General features: G+C 39.8%; 1 protein-coding gene across 1 annotated transcript; it reads left to right on the top strand.

The window, feature by feature from the left end:
• Positions 1 to 275: 275 nt before the first annotated feature.
• Positions 276 to 25,054, top strand: ptgir (prostaglandin I2 receptor). The gene is made up of 3 exons (XM_006795389.3): positions 276 to 469; positions 668 to 1,711; positions 21,904 to 25,054. Exons 2-3 carry the CDS (start codon positions 881 to 883, stop codon positions 22,189 to 22,191), a joined length of 1,119 nt encoding a protein of 372 aa, XP_006795452.2. The 5' UTR covers positions 276 to 469; positions 668 to 880; the 3' UTR covers positions 22,192 to 25,054.
• The last annotated feature ends 94 nt before the right edge of the window (positions 25,055 to 25,148 follow it).

The raw sequence follows: 25,148 nt of genomic DNA, 5'->3' as shown, positions 1-25,148 counted from the left end.
ATTAGTGATTTATGATATGTCAATCACTAAATATTTCGGTGCAAATGCACACTATCTTGAAATCTACACCATCTTAGAACGGGAAGGGTTAATAGTCACTAGAAAGCACCGAAATTCTATTGGATTTAAATACGGTTTTGCATCGGCTTTAAAGTGTCCTGTTGCTCTAGATGTCATCTGAGTCACAAGTGCAGTGGGAGGGACTATAGCCTAGACTGCATCGATCCGAAACCGGTTAGGAGGCACAACGACAACAGAGAGATAAAGTTTGAAGGAGAAGCGCCGCGCCAGCAGTCCTCCTCTCCGTCCGTGAATTCATTCTGTTTTTCCGACACTTCCAGCAGCGGTACATTTAAACCCAGCACACCAGAACAGACTCGTGCTACCTGTAATGATTTACCGAAAGGGGAAGAAATAACTTTCAAGTACTTTTTATGTGTTGGGGGCTTTCTGTCAGATCCAGTAAAAGGTGAGTCAGTATTTCTTAGTAAGATTTGATATATTTTAAGAGTTTCAATGTGATGACGTAAGAAGAATCAGAAAAGTGTGGCTGTTTTGTATTTTGTGAAGGAAAACGTGGTTAGGGTTTCCCATAGATTATAGTTTTATGTTTATGAGAACTAAAGATATGTATTCGTTGTTTTCTTTGTTTGTTTTTGTTCCACAGAAAGATTTGAAAACTGTCTACAAGAAACAACCAGAGGAGGAAAAAGAGGCTTCTGATATTTTAAGTCAAAACAGGACTATGAGTCTCACCACACGTCTCCTCTGTCTTACGTCTTGCCAAATGTTGCTGTCAAGAGGACAAGATTTTCTATTGATGTCTGGGAATTCCTTATTAATTCCACACTGAGGGGGTTATTATTTTCTTCTCAACAAGATGAACAATAGCATTGTTTCAAATGAACCATGTAACCATACCTGCATTGTGGGCCGTGATGGCAAACCGGCCGCAAGTATCATCATGTTTCTGCTTGGTGTTGTCGGAAACCTCCTGGCTCTGTTTATCCTGGGAGTGCATCAGAAGGAGCATCGCTCCAGATCCTCTGTGTTCTGCATCTTGGTAACCGGCCTGGCTCTCACAGATCTTCTGGGCACCTCCCTTCTAAGCCCACCTGTATTCATCTGTTATGCCCGCAATATGTCCCTTACAGACCTGGGCGGTAAAGGACTGTGTAACCTCTTCGGCTTTGCCATGAGTTTCTTCGGCCTTGCACCCACGCTCATCCTGTGCGCCATGGCTGTGGAACGCTGCCTGGCCATCAGCCACCCTTACTTCTACTCTGTACACATCCGCCGCAACTTTGCTAAATTTACCCTTCTCTTCATCTACCTATTTTCTGTGGCCTTCTGCCTACTGCCCTTCGTTGGTTACGGTAAATTCAGGCAGTACTGCCCTGGGACATGGTGCTTCATTGACATGGATGCGACTGAGGATGAACAGGCCAACTTGGTTTTGGCTTTCTCTCTGTCCTACTCCTCCCTCACGGCACTGCTGATCTTTGCAGTGTTCGTGTGCAACGGTTCAGTGATTATCACCCTTTGCAAGATGCACAAGAGCCATAGACTGCGCCGTGGCTCGGTCGGGTCAACGGGCAGAAAGAGGAGGCTGAGCCTGGCCTGGTTTGGGCAGGGAGAAGAGGAGATGGATCACCTGGTGCTGCTGGCGCTCATCACTGTCATCTTTGTGGTCTGCTCACTTCCGCTCACTGTGAGTCTATATTTGACCTTCCCTCTGTGCAAGCTACTGATATTATGTTGTTTTTCCTTTTAGTTTTACTACACAGTCACATTTGAAGAAGAGGTGACACACTGATTGCTTTTATGCAGTTTGCTGAAACATGACCACAGCTCCACAGTGAAATGAAAAGAGGTTACAGCAGTTTACAGACAAAAAGGGGAATGTTAAAGAAGGTTTAGTTATTGTTATCATCATTACTGGCCTGTAGTGGATGTTTTTGTGCACTATCTGCAGTGATGATAGACAAGTCTGAAGTAATCTGTAAATAAGATGGATGGAGCCACCTGACTTCATCCATTGGTGAGTACTTTTTAAGGCTTTTAGCATTGTGGTCTTTGCTTTGTTCCTTTTTTGGTGCAGGAAATGAAAACATTCAGCCAAGAGGGTGAAGTGTGTCAGGCTGCAAAAATGCTTATGTCTGCGGAAGTCCAGGCATTCTGCATTGTAGTCTGAGATTGGACTCACTTTTTGATCCTCAAGTGCCAATTTAAGGAACTGGAGATTTTGGCACCTCAGTGTTGGTAGGTGGTAGGTGCTCAGTAGGTGCTGTTTGGTGGAAGGCAAAGTTTACAGGAGTAAGGTCATTTTAGCCTCAGGGTTTCCTGACTTTGTGTGCATCTAATAAAGTGAATTCCTTTCCCTCCTTCTGTAATTATTATGGACATAGCAAGCGTTTGGTGGCATGGCGACGGTTGATGTTTTTGTAAGTTGTGGTATGTGTTTGTCTGCCCTGTTGAAGTCTCCTTAACGGTTGTGCTTTGCTAATGAAAGGTGTGTCCCTAATGGCAGCCTTTGCCACACAAAGCACACTGTCGCTGCTTGTGTGTTTGTGTTATGCATTTTTCTTCACAGCTCGGTATCTGCCTCTGTTTAAGAGGAGTGTGCCGACAACCTGACAACCCTGGCAGACTGGTCTGGCCCTGCCTTTCACAGAGGATGTGTGAATTGTGTTATAAAGGCATTCATGTGCTGTCATATGTATATTAGCCTTGTTTTTCATTCTTAAACAGACGGTTTCATGATAAATTAGTTTACAGGAAGCTGAAAATGCATTTTGTCACGCTTGTGCTATTCACCGTCTACTCACCGTCTGCTTCTTGGTGGTTTGTGGTAACATTTGCCCTAAAGCTTTGACTAACCTAGGGTGCATGTGATTGTACTTGCCCTGAGTTATGGTTAAGAGTGACAGGGATGACGATACATACTCGTTCACACTCTGAGTAAGAATCCAGGAAACTCCAACTTCACCGCTTGCAAGCACACGGTCCTCCTTTTGCGAAGTAATGCAGACAGTTTGTGTTTCAGTTTCAAAGTTAAAAATAGAAAATTGTTTTACTTTTGAGCTTTCCTTTTGTATTTCTATAATTGAGCTTTGTTTTCGAAAAAGTCAAATTTAGCCTAACGTTAAGTTTTGCTATCAACGTGCTTAAATTATAAGCTTGATATCCGTTGTATATATAATGAAAGACAACGTTGCAGCAGCGTCTCAGCAGACGTGTGTGGATGTATGGTTGTTCACATTGTGGTTTTGATTGTCGTGTCAGAGCTTCCAGACAGATGTAGGCTCATGATTAATAATGGTCGGTCTGCCTGAGGCACAGCAGATGTGGGCAGAGAAGTCTGAATCTGTTCATTGCAATGAAAACAATGTAGAGTTCAAGTGTAATTTATATTCTCAATTTCTCTGCTTCACTTAAGAGGTATACAGTCTTCATTTGGTCATTAATTCTTGCACTTCTACAACAACAATGTCCAAAAAGAAAAAAGAAGAAATAAAAACATTGAGCATGTGTTTCCGGTTAGTGTTTGTTGTCTCAGATCACTTTTGAGGAACTGAATATACTTTAAAGAATTAGGTTTTCTTCTGTGGCTCTGCACTCCACTTGGGTTGATGTAGGCGAGATGAAAAGCAGGCACTGGAAAATGAACACTTACATTTTTAAATTCAAGTTTGGCAGGGAATATCAATATTTATCGAATCACGACACATTCATTATTTTCAATGGTCTTTGGCTCACAGGTATAAATAATGTCTGTGGACTTTGTATTTACAGATCACATTTCACAATCTTGCATCTGCTGAATGGCTTTTGGACACTAATAAATGAAGCGGTGTTTTCTCTGCATTTTTCTGAGGTCTGGTTCTGAGTACGGCAAGATTAACTATTAGTGTTGCAGACAGAGAGGTGGTAAAACACGATCTATGAGACAAAGAAGGAAAGGCGATGTATGTCTAGTTTACTGTTGCCTGGCTCGCATAAGCATTATTTAGCAAGTTTGTCAAACTATGACCCTGATCTTAATGTTATCTATTACCTCCCACTGACACTTTTCATACCGTGCAATTGATGCAGACAGCTGGAAACTATTAGGTTCAGTTATCCAATTAGAGCTAATCTCAGGCAGATACTGACACATTGTTACAGATTTATTGTCAAATTTATTGCCGGTATGCTCTCTGTTGGTTGTAAAATGTTTAAAAATACAGCTATGAAAAACAAAAATCATCTCCTGCAGCTGGACAGGTTTTAAAGCGCTCTCTCAGGATTATGCAAGTTGATACTGCTGAATTAACAGTAACATGACTGTTACATACTGGCATTGAAGTTTATAAGCATTAATTGACAGCTCAATAAGAATCATGTGAGTATTTAACCTATTGTAATCTCTATTTTAAAGGCTGTTTCCTCCAGCCTACCAATCGATGCCCTTCGTAGTGTCACCATGGGAACTCCTGAAGCTACCCATCTGGTCAATACCTGGCTCAATAAAGTTGTTTTCGCTAGAAATGTTCCCAATTATCCCATTTGTGAATAATGAAAAACATGGCAGGCCTTTGCTTTTTCCTGTTTTTTAGGTTTTTTTTTTTAAGTGAGCAACTGTATCAGCAGCAGCATGGGCTCGATTTAATCACTAATGTTTTAACTTATTCATAAAAGGTTTCCATTAGGGCAGATGCCATATGCCCATCTTAGTCATCAGATCTGTATTGATTCCTGTGTGTGTGGTTAGGGAGTGCAAAAAAATCCATGATAAATTCCAGCTAGCTGCTTTTGAAAATGTTATTTGTATCTAAAAAATAAATAAATAACAGCTCGAATGGGGTCATACTAATTCTTCAGTCATTGATCTTCTGAGTAGTTTTACCCACCATGTGGCCGTCTAAGTAAGGTGGAAGGCTAGAGGCTGGGAAGTTGGAAATTGAATGACAGTAAATGTCACCCTGTGAAAGTTGTTTCCTTCTTTTCTGTTATTTAAATAATAAAGTTATTTGTTTTAATCGTTTTCAAACCATCAGCGTTCTGATATATGACGTAGGGATTCAAAATAATTTGCTAGACTAAAAGAAGGAAAAGCGTCAGGAAACATTTACAATGAGCACACTTTCAATGGACAAAGTTAACCATTGTCCAATGAGCTCCATGAAATATGAGTCAAGTTTCTTGATAACCAAACATGTTTTAAATGTAGCTGAAATGTGCGTCATGTATGACATTAGCACACACAACGATTAAATTACAGTGTTTGGCGAGCTTTAACAGTGCTAGCAGCAAGAACCTCAGTTTCTGCTAGCATCATTATGCGGTTACACATTGCTTTGGCTGCGTGGTTAGATTCCAGTTTATTCTGACAAAGCCGACATATAAGCTGCTCATTTTTTTAATATCTGAGTACTGCAAAACAGCGCTGCTATCGTCTGTTTACTTTCCCCCTTGCTTGTGTGCATCTTCCATTTACAGAGAATAATACTTTTACCCAAATATTATTTCTAGTACGGACCATCAAGACAAGCAACGTTTAAACATCTAGTCGACTAGTCGCCCACAGCCGTAGTATAAAGTTTGGCATCTCCTTTGCACATTTGTCAAATGTAGACCAAAGATTAAACACTGCTTAGTGGCAGTAGCAGTGAAATAGCAAATAAAAATAAAATTTCCATTTTTATTGTGTTTAAAAAACGAACCTTTTTCTTTTTGATTCCGCTCACAGTAGATACGTCATGTTACCGTTGATTTAAGAGCCTCAATTACTTTAATGTTAAGTCTTTGGACTTCATATAACTCCTGTTGAACCCTGTCTCTCTTTCACTCTGCTGGGGCTAGTGATATACAAATCTGACGGGAGCACAGTGTGTTCTGTGATTTGGAAAAAAGAAAAATGGAAATATCAATTTGCATCCAATAGCTGTGAGCTAACTGGGCAAGAGGGCTGATTGCTGGGAAGATGATGAACAGCAGGCAGCTTTAACACATTTACAGGGCATCATTCCTCCAAGAATCATCACAGCGCTTCATAAATCTGGATTGTTTGACAGGCCTGGGCAAGAGAAATCACACAGAGTGAAGTTTTCAAAATGCTATGTGGAACAGTATGCAGCACACAGTTCTTCTGTTAAAAGACACAAAAATTTCATTGGTAAACTATTTGTCAGGTCATAGATTTAAGAAAGATTGAGGTATTAGTTAACAAAATGTTATGAAGACAAATTTCACAGGATATTCTGCTTTTAGTTCAAGAACATTTAGATGAATGTTCGTTGTTCCCCTGCAGGACTTAAACAAGCATACAACTAAATATTATAACAATAGTTTCCAAACCGCCTGGAGTTCCTACATGCATTAACATGCCCAGTCATAGCCAAAGCCTGAATGCCATTGAAAATATGCAGAATAACAGGCTTTTCAGGGACACTCCTATTTGCATCCAACTGGATCTAGATTGAGAAAATTAGTGTGGATGAAGAGGGGAATTTCCCAAATCCAGACATATCCAGAAGATTCAAGTTAAAATGCCTTCCAGAGGTTGTCTAAAATTAAACCAAAAGTTGGAAATCTCAGTTGAATTCTTTAATTCTGCTAAACTGCCAACTTGAGTGACAAGCTGGAGAAAGAACAAGAGCTAAGCATCCAGAAAGATCTCACACAAACACGGGGTGAACATGCAAACCCCACACAGAAAAAACAGATGGCAGACTTGAACTCAGGTCGTTCTTGCTGTGAGGCAACCGTGCTAACCACTGTGCCACCTCTATAAGCAATGCACTTGTGTTTTCTTGTTAAAACCTCCTGCACGACCCTTCTCGCTCCCCATCTTCTCTATGGGAAAACTGTTTCCACACCACGTAGGAGCGAGGACAGGAGGAAGCATAAACTAGAATGGAAAGCACTCTGTGTGACATCAGCATAGGATACCATACCACAGTCCACGCAGCATGGGCGTCGTACTTACATGTGTAAAAGTACTTATGCTATGACAGAGTTGAAAATAAGAACCTTTTTTGTTTCTGTGGTATTTTCACCCTGTTGTGAGGTTTAGTGTTGTCTCTAAAAGGAAAGATTATGCTTTGCAATCAGCAGCTGACTTTGTGAAAAGAACAAAGAGGATTCCTTTCCTTTGTGCCTATAAGCAGATACACACATGCAAACATCTAAACAGTGTTGGGGAGTTTCCTTAAGAGATTATTAGTTGTCCTGTTAAAACTATATCGAGTCAATTGTAATTGCTTCATCAGAGTAAAATGTGTAATTAATTACTTTGGATTGCTTTTGTAAAAGTGGGCACTGGGGCATCTTCTTTTTGCTGCTGGTAAACACGCTCTATGTTGTACACTTAAGGCTTTTTCTGATTACAGAATGGAAACATTGTTAAAGTTTAACCACCCACAAGAAAAAAAGGGCACCAATAAAATTAAAAATTAAAAATTAAGCACATATTGCCTGATCAATCAAGTAATTCGTTCACAAAAAATATGTAATACAATTTAATCAATGTTCGTTCCTATTTCTACCCAAACAGTTTTATTTTTAACATAAGTAACATACTCAAATGTAACTCAATAAAAACAATAATTGCTATAAAATAAGCATTTATTTTGTGCACATTACAAATGCGCATGCATGTGCGTATTTATTTGTATTTCAGTAGTCAGATGGCTGCAGGCTTGTTGATCTTGTTTTTCTTCGTACTACCTGTAGTTTTATCCTGTTTGCCTTTTCTTTGAACTCATTTTGAAATCGGACAACATATGATGCCAACGAATCTCCTGAAGAAACCTTTTGATGTGCCAGTTAAGTGTGGGAGCTGGAGAACATGGCTTTGGGCTCCAGTACAATAGGAAGTGAGCAGCTGTGGAAGAGGTCTTTAATGGCTGAGGAATAGAATGAATGGAAGAGGCTAAAGACAGATGTGGAGCAGATGGGGGCAGCTGCAGCAGTCATCATCTGTTCATGTGTTTTTGGTTCCCCGAATGAAAAATTATTTGTGACTGATGATGATTATGTGATTAACTGAACCTTGTACTGTACTCTGCATGCTTGATTGAGCTCGAAATGCTTTGGAGTGGAGTGAGCCGTAACTATAGCTGCTTATTTGCACATCCAACAAGTATGAAGCAGCCTAAGCACTTATTTAATGTTGTGTTTCTGAAGGTGTCCCTCAGTTGTATCTGTGACCAACTCCTGAAGTAAAAATAAATCTGTTCCTTTAGCTGCTATATGTTCTGTTTACCATCTAGTTTCTGACATTTTTGGTCTGCTGTTTGGTGCAGGGTAGGGGACTTGCAGGGGATCTTCTTTTGTGCTGAAAACAGCTGTCTTGAGTCTGGCTGATAATTCACTGTGGATTTGTGGCTATGAGAGACTCTTCTATACAAGTCATTTTTTGTCTCAAATCTAAATGTCAAAACAGTGATTGTTGCGCTTTTGCGCGTCATTTATTTCCTGTATATGGCACTACACTTTTTTTTTCTCTGTCCTTTGAATGATCTCTCTACTTCCAGCCAGATTGTCTACCACACATTTCTCTGTAGTTACATATTGAATACTTCAGTGGTAAAACTGGAAGGACAAGACATTATGAAATGTAACAGTTTCACACTACCGCTGCACTCTGGCTAATGCTTGAGATTACAGGCCCCTTAATTCTGCAGCATTTTAAGATAATTGATGGTAATACAGCTGGAGTCTATCCCACCTACCACAGGGCGAGAAGTGGGAGTACACCCTGGACAGGTCAGTCTAACCAAGGCCAATACAGAGAGGCTGGCAACCAGTTGCACTCACAGCTGGATTACCCAGCAAGAATTATTTGCGATTATTTATGGTAGATACAGTAAAATGTCTTGTAGAGAAACCAGTGATCCAGTGTATGATTCTATATGTGTTTAGTCTGTTAGTATTGCATATACATTTGTTGATAAATTTTCTTTCTACTGATCTTACTGTGCATGGTCACTAAACCTATGTGGCTGAGGCCTTGACAATCAAAGCAAAAGATCAGCAACTCTATGAAGGATTCAGTTTTTTTCCACTTGCTAATTCTTATCGGGAACATAGGCATTTGGTCCAAACAGATGTAAGGTGTCATGCTTTGGTGTGCATACAAGAGAAAGGACCAGCACCCCTTTTTTCATTTAGCCATTTGCTGCATATACACTTACTTTGAGAGCTCTGGGTAGTTGGCTTTTTTTTTTTTTTTTTGCCACATGTGTGCACAGTTATTTGCCTTTCTGTCAACAGTGTCATTATTCACACGCTGTTGTGTGAAATGTGCTCCACACCCAAGTTTAGAGTTTCTCAACCTTAGGGCTTGTGTAGTTGCTTCGGATTGTGAGGAAAGTCACAAGACGAGGCAAAACTTTATATAGAACAAATGATATAAAATGATATGTTGGTACATACAGTAATCACATTTCCCCCAGGCATACATTGTGTAATTAAAAATGTATTTTTGATTTGAAAAACACAGGTGTGACTTTTTCATAATGGCTCCACAGTGTAGTGGTTTACACGTTCACCTAACAAGCAAAAGCCCCTTGGTTTTATACCCAGGTGGAGACACAAATCTCCGCCTGGGCATCCAGAGTTAATTCAAATCCATTTTCATATCCACTTATCAAAACACAACCACATATCTGTGTTTTGCAATTGATGATTAGCTTAAGTAAATACAGCTAAGTCTAGTCTCCTTATGTTAGCAGCTCCAGAGAACAATAGGATTCTTGTTTTATACTCCGCCTTGTCTGCAGCATCAGGAGATAAACAACCTGGCACAATGGCACAGCAGCGAAATACAACACCCTCATATCAAACAGACGATAACAATGGCAGAATACGCAGAGCATCTGTTGATGTGCTGAAGGACACTTGAAAAGGGAAGCAGTTGACACTCGAGTTCAATAATGTGGTGAAACCGTTGCTGCAGTTAAAAACCATTATCATAGCAAGGCTGGTTTTTAGCGTGGCCAACTAAATGACTGCTTAGGGTGATCCCTGAGTTGGCCACGCTGCCCGCTGGAGGGGCCCCAAAAGAGGAAGGAAGAAAAAAACTTTGTGAACTGTAAAAACTGTTAATAGTTCGGTCAACAGTCTACAACTGACTGACTCTCACATAACCTGCTTTTAATTTAATCGTCCAGCTGAGTAAGAATCATGTATGACTAACCAGGTTACTGATATTTCTTGTAAAGACCTTTCTCATCTCAATAAATCCTATTAATGTGTGTATTTTATGTGCTCAGATGTGCCCTCAGCTTGGGTCATGAGGAAGTCTTTTGAAGTCCTTTAAAGAGAAAAGAAAATCTCCATGAGAAAGCAAAATAATTTTGCTAGTGTCACAGTGAAAAATGTAATACTAATTTCCTGTTACAGAGACTGCTGGCTCGGTAGTGCAGTGGTTAACATGTTTGCTCAGCATGTGGAAACTTGCTGGTTTGATTCCAGCTGGAGAAACAAGGGCATCTGGTGCAGAGCTCTGCTAACCCAAACATGTTAACCTGCTGTAGTGATGCCTTATCACAAAGGAGCGGCTGAAGGTTTCTTCTTCTATTAATGAAATCAGAGCATTGTTCTAACTATTCAACACGGAGACAGGATACGTCAGCACCAGCATCTGTACTTTCCACACATCACATAAAGTTATAGAATTACAATGAAGTCATTGATCTAGGATATCAATAAATTAAAAAAATCTTTGTGGGTGGAGCTGATGGATGAGGGGTGGGGGGGGACACGTCAATGAATCCTCTTTGTGATTCTTTCCAAAATGCATTTCAGCTGTGCGTGGATTGACTTCTGCCTTCAAACACATCTAAGACAGAGTATGTAGACAACAGGGACTAAACAAACGAAACAACATAATTGCAACCAGACAGTAGTGACGAATTGGTGGTTTGAAATTTTGGGGGTCACTGCGCCCTGGCTAATGTTTACTTCTGCAGCGAACTTGAGAATATGATGGGAAGTTTTCCTCTGCTCTCATCTTCTCCCAGAGAGTCCTAAAAATACATCATGTTGGCAAATAGCCAGTCCACATAGGGTGTATTTGTATAGTTTTATTTGTATAGTTTTAGATGTGTGCCCCTCACTGATGGAAATGAGACTTAACTTCCTAAGTAGAGGAACTGGGTTTTTTTTATTACAGACAAGTTGCTGTTGATAAAAATTGTGCACAGGTAACATGGCAAGGTACTTTTTTAATTGTGTTTTTTTTTTCTGTAACACTCAAACTGAAATGAATGCATGTAGTTTAAAAAGCTGTGATACAAAATATCTAACTTTCTTCTTCCTGTCATGTTTCTTCTACACAGAACAGAACTAGAAACCGAGACAGAATCATTCAAAACTTTTATTCAACAGTTATTAATCGATAGTTAATGAATAACATGTGTGTGCGTGTGTGTGAGCACGAGCCTGTTATCTGGGAATAAAGACTGAAAACATAAGGAATCAACTAGCTGGCTTCACTTCTCACTCTTTGTGTACATTATGTCTCATTTGGTTAATCTGTCTCACAGTTGTGTAACAGTTAGCTTTGCTTTAGAGTCTGTTCTGTGTGCTTCGATAGTGCCGTAATCCAGACTTCAATCCTTGTTATTATCTTCTGTTTGAGAGGTTTCCTTTGATGCTGCTATGCTGCTGATCCCCAGCTGACACACACCCAGCACACAGCCTGGCACGTAGATTCTTGGTCCCAGCAGCTCAGTGGGAAAAACCAAGAGATGGACAATGACAATGAATCATGCTGAATTGCAGCTGTTCTGATCAGGATGCCAGTTAGAAATTTAATCAAAGATCCAAATAAACATGCAAACAAAGCTCTTAGCAATAGTCACTTACAGACCTCATAAAGGAAGCGCTTTGTGGTTATTTGGAGCTCGCATTAGCAGAATAAATGAATTATGCAAACCGTTTTAATAACCTTTAAAACTGCACCATACAGGGGGTGAAAACCACATAGCGATGCAGTTGTAACTTTCTTGGCTGTGTTTAACCAGAATAGTTGCTAATATGCTGCGCTTTTAGTTTAATGAGATTTATATTACAGTGTTTTTACTTTAATAATGAAGCTAATCCCAAAAATATAACATCTAAAGACGGTGAGGGATTTATTTGGCTTTGGTTTGCTGTTAGAACCAGTTTGGAAAAGCCCAAAATAAAGGCCTGCTGTGCGTGTTAAGACCTGGAATTCTTCTTTGTATGTCACACGCTCCTCATTGTGGACAGCATCCATTCATTTAGTAGTGCTAAAAAATATCCAAAATATAGGACGAGAAAGTAGGCCTACGATTTACAGAATTATAATATGGTAGCTCAAAAGACAGGCTTAATGAAAGTAATGTATTCTTTCTTTTATGGTTGCGTCTTCAGAACGTTTAAAGTATTTGGAAACAAACTGATGTTTGTATTGTATGTACGGTCGGCAAGGTCTGTCATCTCGGTTGTTGGCAAAAGACCTGCAACTGACAAATAAAGGCTATCTCATCATCTCATCATCATCATCATCATCATAATTTAAATGTAAAAAATGCATATTTTACTTTCACTCTCCTGTCACTGTTGTGCAATAAAGGTGATGAGCTGGATCAAAATGACCTCAGTTAAAAAAGGTCGACTTTACCTTGTGCGAAAGTGATAAAAACACACAGTCGCTTCCAGTGATGTTCGTCTAATAAATATAGTCAACACAAAAGCAACAGTTGTCAGCTGAACAGACTTTATTGGAATTGCAGTAAAGTGAGGAAATCAGCTGTCACCTGCTGTGGGTGGAAACACAGTGTGCTAATCATAACCTCCTGGGATCTTGACCACTGTTTTTATTTTACTGCTGTATAGATTCATAACTATATGAAAGTTAGTCTGGGATGGCAAGCAATAAAATAATTGAAATAACTGAATCGTGGCTTTATCAGCTACAAAGTGCTTAAAACATAGAGCGCTCACCGGCTACCTCCACCCCAGCTGGTTGTGTCACCCGTTGACTACGTGACCATGTCACATATCATCACATCACCAGAGTTAATATAATGCCATAACAGGGATGAAAGATCAATGAATCAAACAAAAAAATAGGACTGATGTTTTAAAGCAACAGCAAATTAGTTCCAGTGGATGTTTTTCACTGCTAACAGCAACAAGGGATTTAGTTCATAGTCCTCGGTTATGTGCGGTTAATTTACATGGATGACGTCCAGATGGCTCTCTGTGAAAGAATGTCGCAACCAGGATTAAATTCATCTGGCTCCACTAGTGGCATTAAACACAGCCTCAGTCAACAACAGTTACACTTTACTGTGAGCAATTCTGTTCGATTTGAAGTTATTTCAAAAGATACACTCCTGCTGTTTTCAAAGGGCATATATGACCCTGTCAACAATACACAAAAGCACAGTAGGATCATGTCTGTGAAGGTTCTCAGTCATCCAGGTCACCGTAGTCTAAGGAGCTTGGAAAGAAAAGCGCCTGGACTTCTTTAAGTTTCTTGAAACGTAAAACTTCAAGAAACTTAAAGAAGTCCAGGCGCTTTTCTTTCCAAGCTCTTTAGACCACAGCAGCATCAGATACAGCAGAGAAAATTAGCATTTTTATCTCCAATGAAGAGGAAGTGTCAGTCTACAGCTTTTTCTGTTGTAACACTCTCAAGGTTTTGTAATTTGCCCAGCTAAAACACTGTGTCTCATATTTTACACTGTACAGTTTGAAAAGTGGAGTTTTATGGTTTCACGGTTTCTTCCACTTCCTCTTTTGGGGAGTTTGAGAAGTGTAGTTCTGACACCAGCCTCTGTTTTTCAGTTGTTAAGCAAACGACAACTCCTACACATTTGGCACATCCTGCTCCGTAGACAGGATTTAATTGTGAGAGAGTTCAGAGTGACAGCTTTATTTGGCCCTGAATTCTAAAGAGATAATAAAGGTTTGTCTTAAAACTTTTATGTGTTTTCCACGAACTTAGAAAGCATGTAATGTATAAGACATTGTGTACTATTTAAAACAGGAGTCAGTTTTTTTGCGATACCAAGGCATGCGTGTTAAATGTAATATTACTTTGCCCTGTGGTCTTTGCAGACAGTTGAATTGATGCATGAGTGTTCAGGGAGTCCATTATTCTCAGAAGTCATTTATAGATAATGATCGTAAAAGGTTTAATGTTTTCAGGTGCAGTAGTTCACTGTGTTGGGCACATCTTAGAGAGGAAGCTCACTAATGGACCATAAGTGTAGACAGTGTAATTCCCCTGATGAAGTATGTCTGATTATAGCAATATAGACTGACTATACTACCGTCACTTATTGCAGCATATAGTTTTTTGTCTTCTGGAAATGTCTTTCGTGGAAATGAACAGCTTAACAATAATCTCTAAAGACTGGGATGTGTTTTCTGTGAAAAAGTCAGTAAGCAAAACAAATGTTACCATTGAGCCATTGTACACGCACCAGAGATGTATATCCTGCAGACGGTGTCGGCAGGAAACACCCACTCATTTTTCCTCTCTGTACGTTCTCCTTAACCTCAAATGTCAGAAAACATGCAACAACAAAAAAACTGTCTACCCTTGCATTATAGTGCCACACTGAATGATTCACCAACTACAAAAACAAAACAACTTCAGGATCTCAGGAGATAATCATCCTCAGAGATAATCATCCTCAGACAGCCTTTATGTCACTAAGTCTCGTGCTGCTCTGTTTAAGGCGTTCAGGAGAAATAACACAGAAAACACTCCTGCATAGCTGTTCGTGGAAATCCTATAATCTCCAATGATCAATGGATCAATGAACTTTAAAACTTGCAGTGTGCTGTGGTGAACCTTTCGCTGACCTTCCAGCGGAGTTACGAGAAAATAAATCTGCTGTCATGTTTTGAACGAATCTTTTGATAAATACACACGGGCAGAAAACAGAGATAAGGTTCGTTGATGTGTGAAGTTGAAGAGAAGTGACAACTCAGAAAACTAAACAGGGAAAAAAAACACTTGGGTGAACTCACATTTCCACCAATTTACTGCATGTGGAAAAATGTCACTAAAAGTAAAAGATTACTTTCAAAAATAAAGCCACGAATATGTACACAGTTCAGCCACAATATAAATAAAGAAAACACTGAAAGGTGAAGCGAAACATAGTACGGTCCTGGCGTTTATATGGACGTTATTTTAACATGTGCCACCCAAACCAAGTGTATCCTGTGTTAATGGCACCTTACATGAACATGTGCCCCCCTTTCCCTACCAGGACACGGCGTACATGCAAGCTTTACTAAACAAACTGGCCAAGAACAGTTCGAGGAGCACAGAGTCCTTGCTGTGCATCCCACAGGACCCAGAAGCCCTTCTCCCAGTGTTGTATGTTAGGCATGGAAAAACACCACTAAAGGGAGTTGCACAATAAAAAGGCCGTTCATTTTTCTGTCATGGCTCATCTGTGTGTAGTTAGTAGTTTTTATGATTCACCTCATTTAAAGTGCTGAATGAATCAGATGCCTCCATGCTATGCCATGGTTATAGATCTTTGTACGATTATCTTTGTCGCTGCACTAATGCAACCTTTTGGCTAAAAAACAGAAATACAGCAAAGCTTCACGCACCTTTGGTAAATTGTGCTCTCGTGCTGTTGCCAACTCTACAGCCCAAAATGATTCATTTGTTTCCAAAAAAGCAAGATGAGAGCATTAATCAAGCTCAAGCCTATAAATGTATTCCATGGAGGATGGGTGTGTTAGATTTCTCATAAAGACTTAAATAAAGTGAACCAAAAAGTCTGCAAATGACTCACTATTGCTTGTAAAGGCTAACAGCTGTAAGCAAGTTATGAAGCTGAAGGAAACAGAATATCATCAGTGAGAGCATCACTGAATCACTTCAGAGCAAAATGTAAGTGAATGAATCAACCTGAGGCAATAAGGTTGCATGTGTTGTGTTACTGCTAGCTTACCCTTGAAGGGGATGGCTACGGTGAAAGGTCAGGTCAGGTTCAGATCAAATGTTAGGATTCGGCTTCATGAAATGACTGTAAGTGTGAAGTCCTCTGAAATGATGATAACACAAAACTGTAAGTGCAGAAATTTGTTAAACAATAATGTCTGTGGCAAACGTCAGTACACATTAAGCCACTTCCATACTTAAACCTGTTAAAATCAGTGCTTTTGTATTAAGAACAGATCAAATGAGTTCGTGTATTGTAAATTGTGGGAGTCATAGCTTTAGACTCATGCAGATCTAGCTCAAGCTATGATCAGTGTTACTGACACAGGCTGTGTTTTTAACGGAAACACTCTGAGCAACCTCACACTACACAACACGCTTTCCAATTCCTGAAAAGCAAGCAACCGGGCGGCGAACACTGCGGTGCATTAGGTAACTAAAGAAGCAGCTGTTTTCTGTAGAAGTTAAAGAAGCACAAATATTGAATACAAACATGAAAGAAGCTGCACATACGATGTCAGTTTTGTATTAATAGTTCATTTTCTCCAACTAAAAAAAACCCAAAACAAATATTGCAGGTTTAACAGGCGCCAATGAGATTGATATTGAGCTTCTCTTCTTACTCTAGGAAGGAAAGTAATTACGCATATTTTCCAAAAATTTTAATTCCTTCAGAGACTGTAATCGATCTGTAAATGATCTCTGAAAGCCCCGTTTTCTCTGCACTGTCTGCTCTAAAGTTTCAGAATAATCTGCAGTGAAACAGGATCAGGAAGACAGAGTTAGGGGAGTCCACTAGGACAACACGATAGGCAGTAATGGGTTGTAGAGTGTAGAAATCCATTATGTGGTCTGTTTCCTGAATGAAGCAGCCATCATCAACCATCTTACATGCAACCTATGTGTGTCTTACATGCCTTATTTACAACAGATGGCCTGGATCCAGGTACATGAAGACTGTCAGAACAAAGAAGCGAGATCCACAAAAAACAATTTGAGCAAAATAAAACCAAAGAAAATCTCCAAAACAAAATACGGGTGGCCTAAATAAAGGATAACTGCATCTCCGGTCAAACCAGAGCAAATGATGCCATGTGCCTCCTCATCTCCTCTGTCTTTCATCACTACCATGACCCAGAAATCAATCTAAATATGCCATGCTGAAGGATGTCTCAATTCCTAAAATGCATCTGGCAGAGAGGAGAGAGGAGGCTTGTCGGACAAGTTATATTCGAGGGTGAACAGGTGTTTCATCCTCTGCTAAAGTGCTTTTACCCATGACGCATGAAAGACGTGCGTGACACGGCTGGAATATACAAACCATGGCATTGGTGGTGGTGGTGGGGGTGGGGGAAGGGGGGTGTGTGTGTGTGTCTGTAAATAAAGGAGTCTCTGCATTCATTCAGATTGTCTAAGCGTCTAAGCAAAAATACCTCATTTTGTTATATGCCTGTTGCCTTGGCTCCACTCTCTTTGCATCTCTGCTGGGTAGGATTAAGACTTGAGGAGAGGTGGTTAGGGAAGGAACTGAGGATTGAGAAAGCTGCATGCAGGCAAGCTAAAACCATACTGAGAAGTCCGAGGGCTGTCAAAATATCAAAGTAAAATAGGCTGGATGTGAAACCATCAGCTGAAATATAATAATAATAGTCTGGTACTTGTCTGGTAACAGTGCCCTCCAAAGCTTTCTGCGTATAATTGTGAAATGTTTAAAATCCATCGATTTTTTTACCTGCTTTAAAAGATGCAGTATTTGGTTAAAAGGTAAATATCTCCATGGCTAAAAAAGAGACGAGGTTCTGTTTCATTCAGTATTTGTCATTACAATTTGCAAGGCTGTGGGTGGTGATAGGTGAATGCAACTGCACATGTACGGCACTTTGGTGGCTAGATTTATATACAGTACATATATGATACATTATATGTCTTTATCACGCCTTCCCTGCAGCTCCCAGGTTCTCTGTTCTCCTAAATAATCCCCCATGATGCTTTCCCTCTATGTCTGGCCTGCTCTTTAAGCACAGACAGATCCATTAATATGCTCCTGTTTAAGGAGAGCCTGACATGTCATCAGTTTTGGCCCCACAGCCTGTAGTGCTTTGAGTGGACGGCTCGTGATTTGTGTTTGTCTCTGCGGGGCTTAAAGCCTGCCGAGAGCACCATAAGAGGCAGGGTGGCATGCAGGGACCAGAAGCATGAGCGAGGGTGGTAATGTGGCGTGAGACAACAATAGCGAGGAAGGTAGCAGAGCACACGAGTCTGTTTGAAATGTTTCTGGCAGTGCCGCGTGATGAATTAAGGGTACCATAACTTTGCATTGAGCACAAGAAGCATTTGTCATTGTGTTTGTTAGTGTGTTTAATGCCAAGATTCATTTTTGTTTGAAACATTAAATCAAATAAGAAATTACTGCCAGCATGAGACCTTTTCCTAGGTCAGAAGCCAAAATAGTTAAAGGTGTTGTTGTATTTTCTTTATCGTTCCTACAAACATCTTTCTCTATGATTCTCCAGAGCTTTTAAAATGTATCTGCCACCAAATTGTGCTGACATCTGTACACCCGGGCCCTTTTCCACACGCACACATGATACATAAATCTTGAGTTTACTAAATTCAAACTGTTTGTTTGAATTTAGTAATCTTCAATTTTTCAGTGTGTATTTCAGTGTAACCTTTGATGTCTAGGTAACAAAAGCCAATTTTAAGACTAGTAATGTACGTGATCTACGCTGGCAATCACAAAGCAGTTAACAGCCGCTTCACGCAGTGATGAATTAAAACAAATTAATTCTCAACTAACAAAGCAAACATTCAAAACTCTGTGAATACTTCCAGATGAGTTTATTAAATAACCGCTCCCCAATTTTTCAAAGTTTTATTACCGCTCTTGATGCTGCAGTAACTTCCTGCTTACATGCTTTGGGTGACTATTTTTCAAGTTTGCTGGCATTTCATTTACACACAGTCGACATTGATAATTTTATTGAGTTCCAACTCCATCTTGGAAGCTACTGTTTTTTACTAAAGCTGGAGTTTTTTAAATTTTTTATTTTACTACCCGTTGCTACTAATGTAGTAACAAGGAGGAGAGAAACTTACTAATAAAGTGGTGGCAGCAGGTAAATTGTGAAATTTTGCAGTCTACGCCTGCAAAAAAGGAAACGTGTTGTTGTGTGAAAGGAAGTTGAGGACACACTAGCTCAGATGTGTTTTCGTAAAATCCCTCCGTGTCTTATCTGCCATTTATTAAGCCTGTGAAATCCGCTAGAATCTGCCAGCATCAGTTGTGCAATTCAAGAAAGTTTAGACGACTTCAAATTGCATGCTTACTTCCTAAAAAGTCAAAAACATCTGGAGAGTATTTCATTCCACGCTCAACTGTAACTGCTACTGACACATGCAGGATGACGGCTCTCTTCCAGGATTTTGATTTTGTTATACGGTTGAGCTCAACGCCTTCGGTAAAATCACATGATAAGTGCTGTTATTTTGGGTGTGGTTGTTCTCTTATTCTCTGTTGTCTTTTTTTTAATTGTTTGTCATCGGCATACCCAGACATCTTTAGGTGAAATATCATGTTTGGTTGATTTTAGCCAGCTGATAAGTGTGCGAAGCATGCAGCCATGCTTGTGACTGGTCCCTGCACTGGGTCTGGACTCTCCCTCAGGCCTCTCTCATGTTTCTTGCTTATTAGTTTTCAGTCCAGTCCCTAGCAACATGGAAACATTTACACCAATGTAGAAAAGCAGTCAATCAGCAGAAGCCATTAATTAAGAGAATGTTTGTTGGATATTTCGTGGAGGAAATGGAGAATTGTTGATAGAGAATGGGAGTGAGGTGACAAAGATGCTTTGCCAGCTGCTGCTTCTCTCTCTGCCCTGGCTTTGTAAGCAGCCAGCTGCTGCTGTTGTCTGGCCTGCTTTTCTCCAGTCTGTCATACCATAAAGGTCGATACAGGAAAAAGATGTGGTTTTAACATGCTGCCTTATGTGGGTCTGTTTTCGGAACACTTTGTAAATTTGAAACTTAAAGATGCGCTTACACCGAGTGTGATGATGCTGACATTTGTTAAAGCCTTGCACAGCAAGATAAACTGCCATCTCCTTTGACACTGATGCTGAACACGCAGTTGAGTTTTCATCTGGCTTTAGCAACAAAGTGCCGACGACTCTGCTCTATTTGCTGGAGGAAGCTTCGAATGGTCTCCATCCAGTTGAGACAACGTTTATTCTTTAATATCTTTAATCGTGTGCCAAAAACTTTCCGCTGTCAAGAAGTTTCCTCTCAAAAATTCGTATTAATATTTTTAAAAGTACATTGTTACCATTTAATAACTTATTACTGTTTGTCTTCTTCTCCATACCTTTGTCTTCATCATTCTGGTACAAGCTCATCTTGGTTTCATCCGTTCAAAGATTATTTTAGAGAACTGTGTCGGCTCTTTTAGATGTTTTCTGGCAAAGTCTAATCTGAGCTTCCTGGTGTTGAGTGTAACCCAGGGGTGGGCAATCTCAGTCCACATGTCCTCCTCAACATGTCCTGAAGTTCTCCAGAGGCCTGGTAACGAACTAATCATGTGATTCAGGTGTGTTGACCCAAGGTGAGATCTAAAACCTGCAGGGACACCGGCCCTCGTGGACTGAGATTGCCCACCCCTGGTGTAACCAGTGGTTTGCACCTTGTTGTAAACTCTCTGTATTTCCATTCATGAAGGCTCTCTTTATAATAAAGTTTGACAATGATACATCTGCCTCCTCAAGAGAGTTCTTGGCTCGGTTAGATGCTATGAAGTTGTTTTTCTTAACCTTGGAAATAATTCTGTCATCACGCACTTCAGTTGTCTTCTGTGGTCTTTCAGGTCTTTTGGTGTTGGTGAGCTGATCGGTGTAAAATTTTAACAATACACCAGACTATTTGGGGTTGTCAGCCTAATGATGACCTCCCGCACAACAGTGAACAGCTATGACATACAAATTCAGTACTTTGAAGGGAACAGGTCTTACCTGGCCATAAAACTGCTTTGATTGTCTCATTAATTCTGAACTTCTGAGAATGCAGAACTAGATATAAAAATGCCAGATTTCTTTTTTTTTTTTTTCTTTTCCGCCTGTCCCATTTGGTTCTTTAGCCGTCAGAATTGTTGTCTGAAGACCAACAAGGATACCCAATGGATTTATTTTGCCAAATGGATCATCATGGCATTGCCGTATTGGTCCATTTGATCGACCTTTGTTTTTATTATTTATTTTATTTTCAGTTGTTACAGACGGGACAGACATGAGTGAGGGATAGGAAAGGGAGAAAGAAAGAGGAAGGAAAAGAAAAACAAAAGGGGAGAGGGACAGTGAGAAAGGGGGGAAGAAAAAATATCTCCGGGATCACCTGTTGAGAGAAAAAGAATAGAAAACAAGCAAAAAAACAAAACAAAGCAACATACTATACACAACACCATCGCATTAATCTAGCTAAGTGTAAACAGCAGTAAATACTAAATATTGAATGTTGTTGTGCAGCACGCAGGACAGACAGCGCACAATGTGCTTTGAAGTAGCAGCCAAGAAAGGTGTGATTTAAGTCTACGAACAGTGAACACCCATGTGCACACCTGTGTGGATCGGCGCGCTTGTATTCAAATGGTTTCCCCATGTAATGGTCTGCTAGAGGATGTAGAGAGCCATAGCCCTGTCCCTCAGGGCATGAAGCAGGCATGGAGGAGATCCAGGCCCCAGACATCCAGAGGCCCCAGAGTGCAAGAGCCCAAGGAGGACCACCGGAGGGGCAGATTTCTATTTGAATTAAGTTGAAATTTTGCACTTCAAACACATCTTGATTGTTTAATTTACAATTCTCTCTAACTCTTGACCTTGGCCTTGTGGAAGAGACGGTACAGAAACGTTTACACTTGTAAGCTGGAAATCACAGGAATTGCATCTAACCTTGACGCTCTCTCTGTCTTTTCTTTACAGATTGCAGGCTTTATCAATGCGATCCATCCATTTTGCGGTGACAAAGAGAACCTGATAGCTTTCAGATTCTATGCGGTCAACCCCATCGTTGATCCTTGGGTCTTTATCATCTGCCGCAAGTCCGTGTTTCGCCACCTTTGCTCTCTGCTGAGCTTCCGCTTCAGTAAAGGAGCCGTAAAGACGACAGCACACTGCGCTCTGTCTTTACCCCTTGACAATGTCATACAACGCAATCCACCAGACACGTCAGTTCCACCAACCAACATGTATTCCAATTTACCTCGATGACCCACAAAAACCCATGGCAGTGCAAGGTAATGGCCTGGAGGCTGGAGGACATTTCTATATGGAAAAAAACATTTAAGGAAAACTCTAAAATGAAATGAATGTATGAATCCAAAATTCCTGCACCTAGTATTTGAAGGCACAAAGACAAGACTGTCACAATTTAAATCTACGCGCTGCCGTTAAAATTTCTCCCTTAACTTTGGAAAAAATGACTGCACTAACTGTTAACTTTCCACTGATGGACGGAAGTTATTTGAACATTGCAAGGGGAGTTGTGCCATTAAAACAGCACTGTGACTTGGGACTAAGGAACACTTACAGTCATGTCAGGCCCAAGGATGACATACTGTAAAATCTGAATATATGCAGTTGAGGAAAGCTGTATGGAAATGTATGAATGTATAGTTTGTTTGTTTTTTTATCTCGATCAGTCGGCCCTTTCTTTAAGGCACAGTAAGTCAGTAAGTCTGTTAATGCATTATCTGTGTCTAAAGCATGGATGACATGAGATTTAGCTCACGCAACGGGCCTGCTTACACAGTTTATTTGGATGACATATGTGTGTAACAGATATACATGATTATTATTGAACTGTCCACTGCCCATAACCCAGAATAGCCTTAACAAGTCTGCCACCATGGATATCCCCATATGGAAATTGAATTAACTTACAGGAAATGTTTATATTTTGTATGTCTTGAAAGACTTGTGTGTCTCATACTACAACTTATGTACTGAAAATGTATTTGCGTGTCATGAAACATGAATTAAAAAACATATGAATTAAAATTTAATCAAGTAAAATTTATTATGCATAAGAATAAATATAGAACTAAATCACAGTGTGATAGAACTTTCTGTATATTAGGAAACATTTACTAATGGAGACAATGGGGCTGGAAATTTATTTTCCATATGGGGTGATCCAAGCTAAATGCTAATGATGTCAATGTTTGTTGTATGTGCAACATATGCTAATGTGTAGCAGATCCAGTGCAATGCTAATTACTAATGTGTCAGTGGTTATTATGAACGAGCATGAGTGAATCCAGTGAAGAACCCAAATTTGGTACATCAAGCACTTGATATGGACACAAGTACTGGGCCACCTAAAGGAGCTGCTCAGGAATGGAAACACATACCATGAAGCTCCCAGGGCACTGTTCTCAAGCTGATGTTAACTCTGAAGTTACTGAGTCAGCAGAGAGTTACAGAGAATTACCGACCTCGCTCGGTACCTTTACGTGGCCTGCTTCTTCATGACTGAGTTGCTGCGGTTACTTAATGTTTCCACTTGCAGTAAAATCACTTGCAGTTGATTTTTTGGAATATCTAAGAAGGAAGAATTCTACAAACTTAATTGCTGCAGTGATGGTGTCCTATTACAGTACCTTTACTTGAATTCAGTGAGCTCTTTAGGACAACCTGCTTTCTCACAAGTGTTTGCAAAGGCAGACTTCGTGGCTAGGTGATTGATTTTGTAAACTTGTGGCAATGGAATAGAAAGCACCTGAATTTGAAGATTAACAAATGAAGCCTATTTTGTTTTTTTTGTCTATATAGTGTATTTTTATTTAAGACCAAAAATCTCAAACACGGGTTGGCACTAGACCAAAAGGTCAGTAGGTTTTTCTCAATTTTACAGAAAGGTCCCAAGGGGTCAAGCCTACATTTTTCTGCTCTGCATTGTGTTGACCAGACTCTGCTGGTGGCTTCAGAGACTTTCTCAGGCATCGCCCACGTTGTATTTACTTTCATATAAAGAAGCAGTAGGCAACAAAGTAGAGAGCACCTTATCTCGACTGAGGGATAAACATAGACTGTCCGTCTCAAGCATAACAACTTCCTGCGGAGGGGAGCCCTCAGTATGGGAGTAACAATAAAATCTGTAAACACGTGTAATGTCCCTTTTCTCCAAGAAAGTGTAAATGCTTCTACAGTTTATATCAGAGTCCCCTGAAATATCCTTTCTGCATTTAAAAAAAATCACATTGTTGTCAATACTTATGTATCAACTGTTCCAAGAGCAAAACCACTGTGACTGAAAAAATGGATTTCAGAAACGTAAACCTTTTACTTCTTCAGGAGTTAAGATTGCTTGACTCATAACACTGACTATTTTGTGTTTCATGTGTTTGTGGTTGTATGTGTGTGTTTTCTAAAAGACATCCTCTTCCTTTTACACCCATAAGGTTTAAGTGAATGTGAAAAAGTAATACATAAATGTTTATGTATATATGTTGGTACAGTAGAAGCTTTTCATAATTGTGCTCTGTTGGGGGGAAATTGTCGTAAAAATGGCCTATTCCTTTTACCACTTACTTTAGCATTTAAACAGTAATGTGAAGGTAAACCTGCTTTTTTTTGCAAGTCTAATAATAATGTTTTATGTTGAGAAACGAAAGGGATTAGTATAAGTTGTTGCTATTCCAAACCATCTCTGAGAGTTGGGTTACTTCTTTTTCAGAGAGGGTTTCATTCCTGTGGGAGTCCTGTTCATAATGTCACTGTATTGCTTGAACATTGCATTCTCCTTTTCTTCCTCCTTTTCATGGATCTCTAAACTACCTATGATGATTGTGAATGTCATTTTAAGAGCTTTTTGCTTTTAAAAATTCTGTGCTGCTGCAAAATGCACTGTGAGAATTAGACTTTTAACTTTAAAGCTGTAACTGTATCCCTGTGCTGTAAAGCTGTGTGTTTTAATGATTATGTAAGTTTGATTTATGCAAGTGCAAATGTATGAGTACGACAAAAATTCAGATTTTTTTTTTCTTCAAAACATTTTGTTTTCAATCCATATTCACGTTTTGATTTCACTTATGCTCAGTCATGCATGTCTCGATGTTAGACACATTACCACCCACACATTTTGCTTTGAGGATGTAGTGTTTAATCATCAAGCTGTAAATCTGTTGAATTGAATGAAAGAATATCATTCATTCTATCATTAACAT

Source organism: Neolamprologus brichardi, chromosome 14 (assembly GCF_056152115.1).
Source record: "Neolamprologus brichardi isolate AB-2024 chromosome 14, ASM5615211v1, whole genome shotgun sequence".
In the NCBI taxonomy this organism is placed as follows: Eukaryota; Metazoa; Chordata; class Actinopteri; order Cichliformes; family Cichlidae; genus Neolamprologus; species Neolamprologus brichardi.
This window is presented reverse-complemented; position numbering and strand designations above follow the sequence as displayed.

Excerpts from the sequence above, each read along its gene's own strand:
- ptgir (XM_006795389.3), top strand. The coding sequence starts at position 881 with ATGAACAATAGCATTGTTTCAAATGAACCATGTAACCATACCTGCATT. Across the intron at positions 1,712-21,903 it reads TCTGCTCACTTCCGCTCACT|ATTGCAGGCTTTATCAATGC; the intron begins GTGAGTCTATAT and ends TTTTCTTTACAG.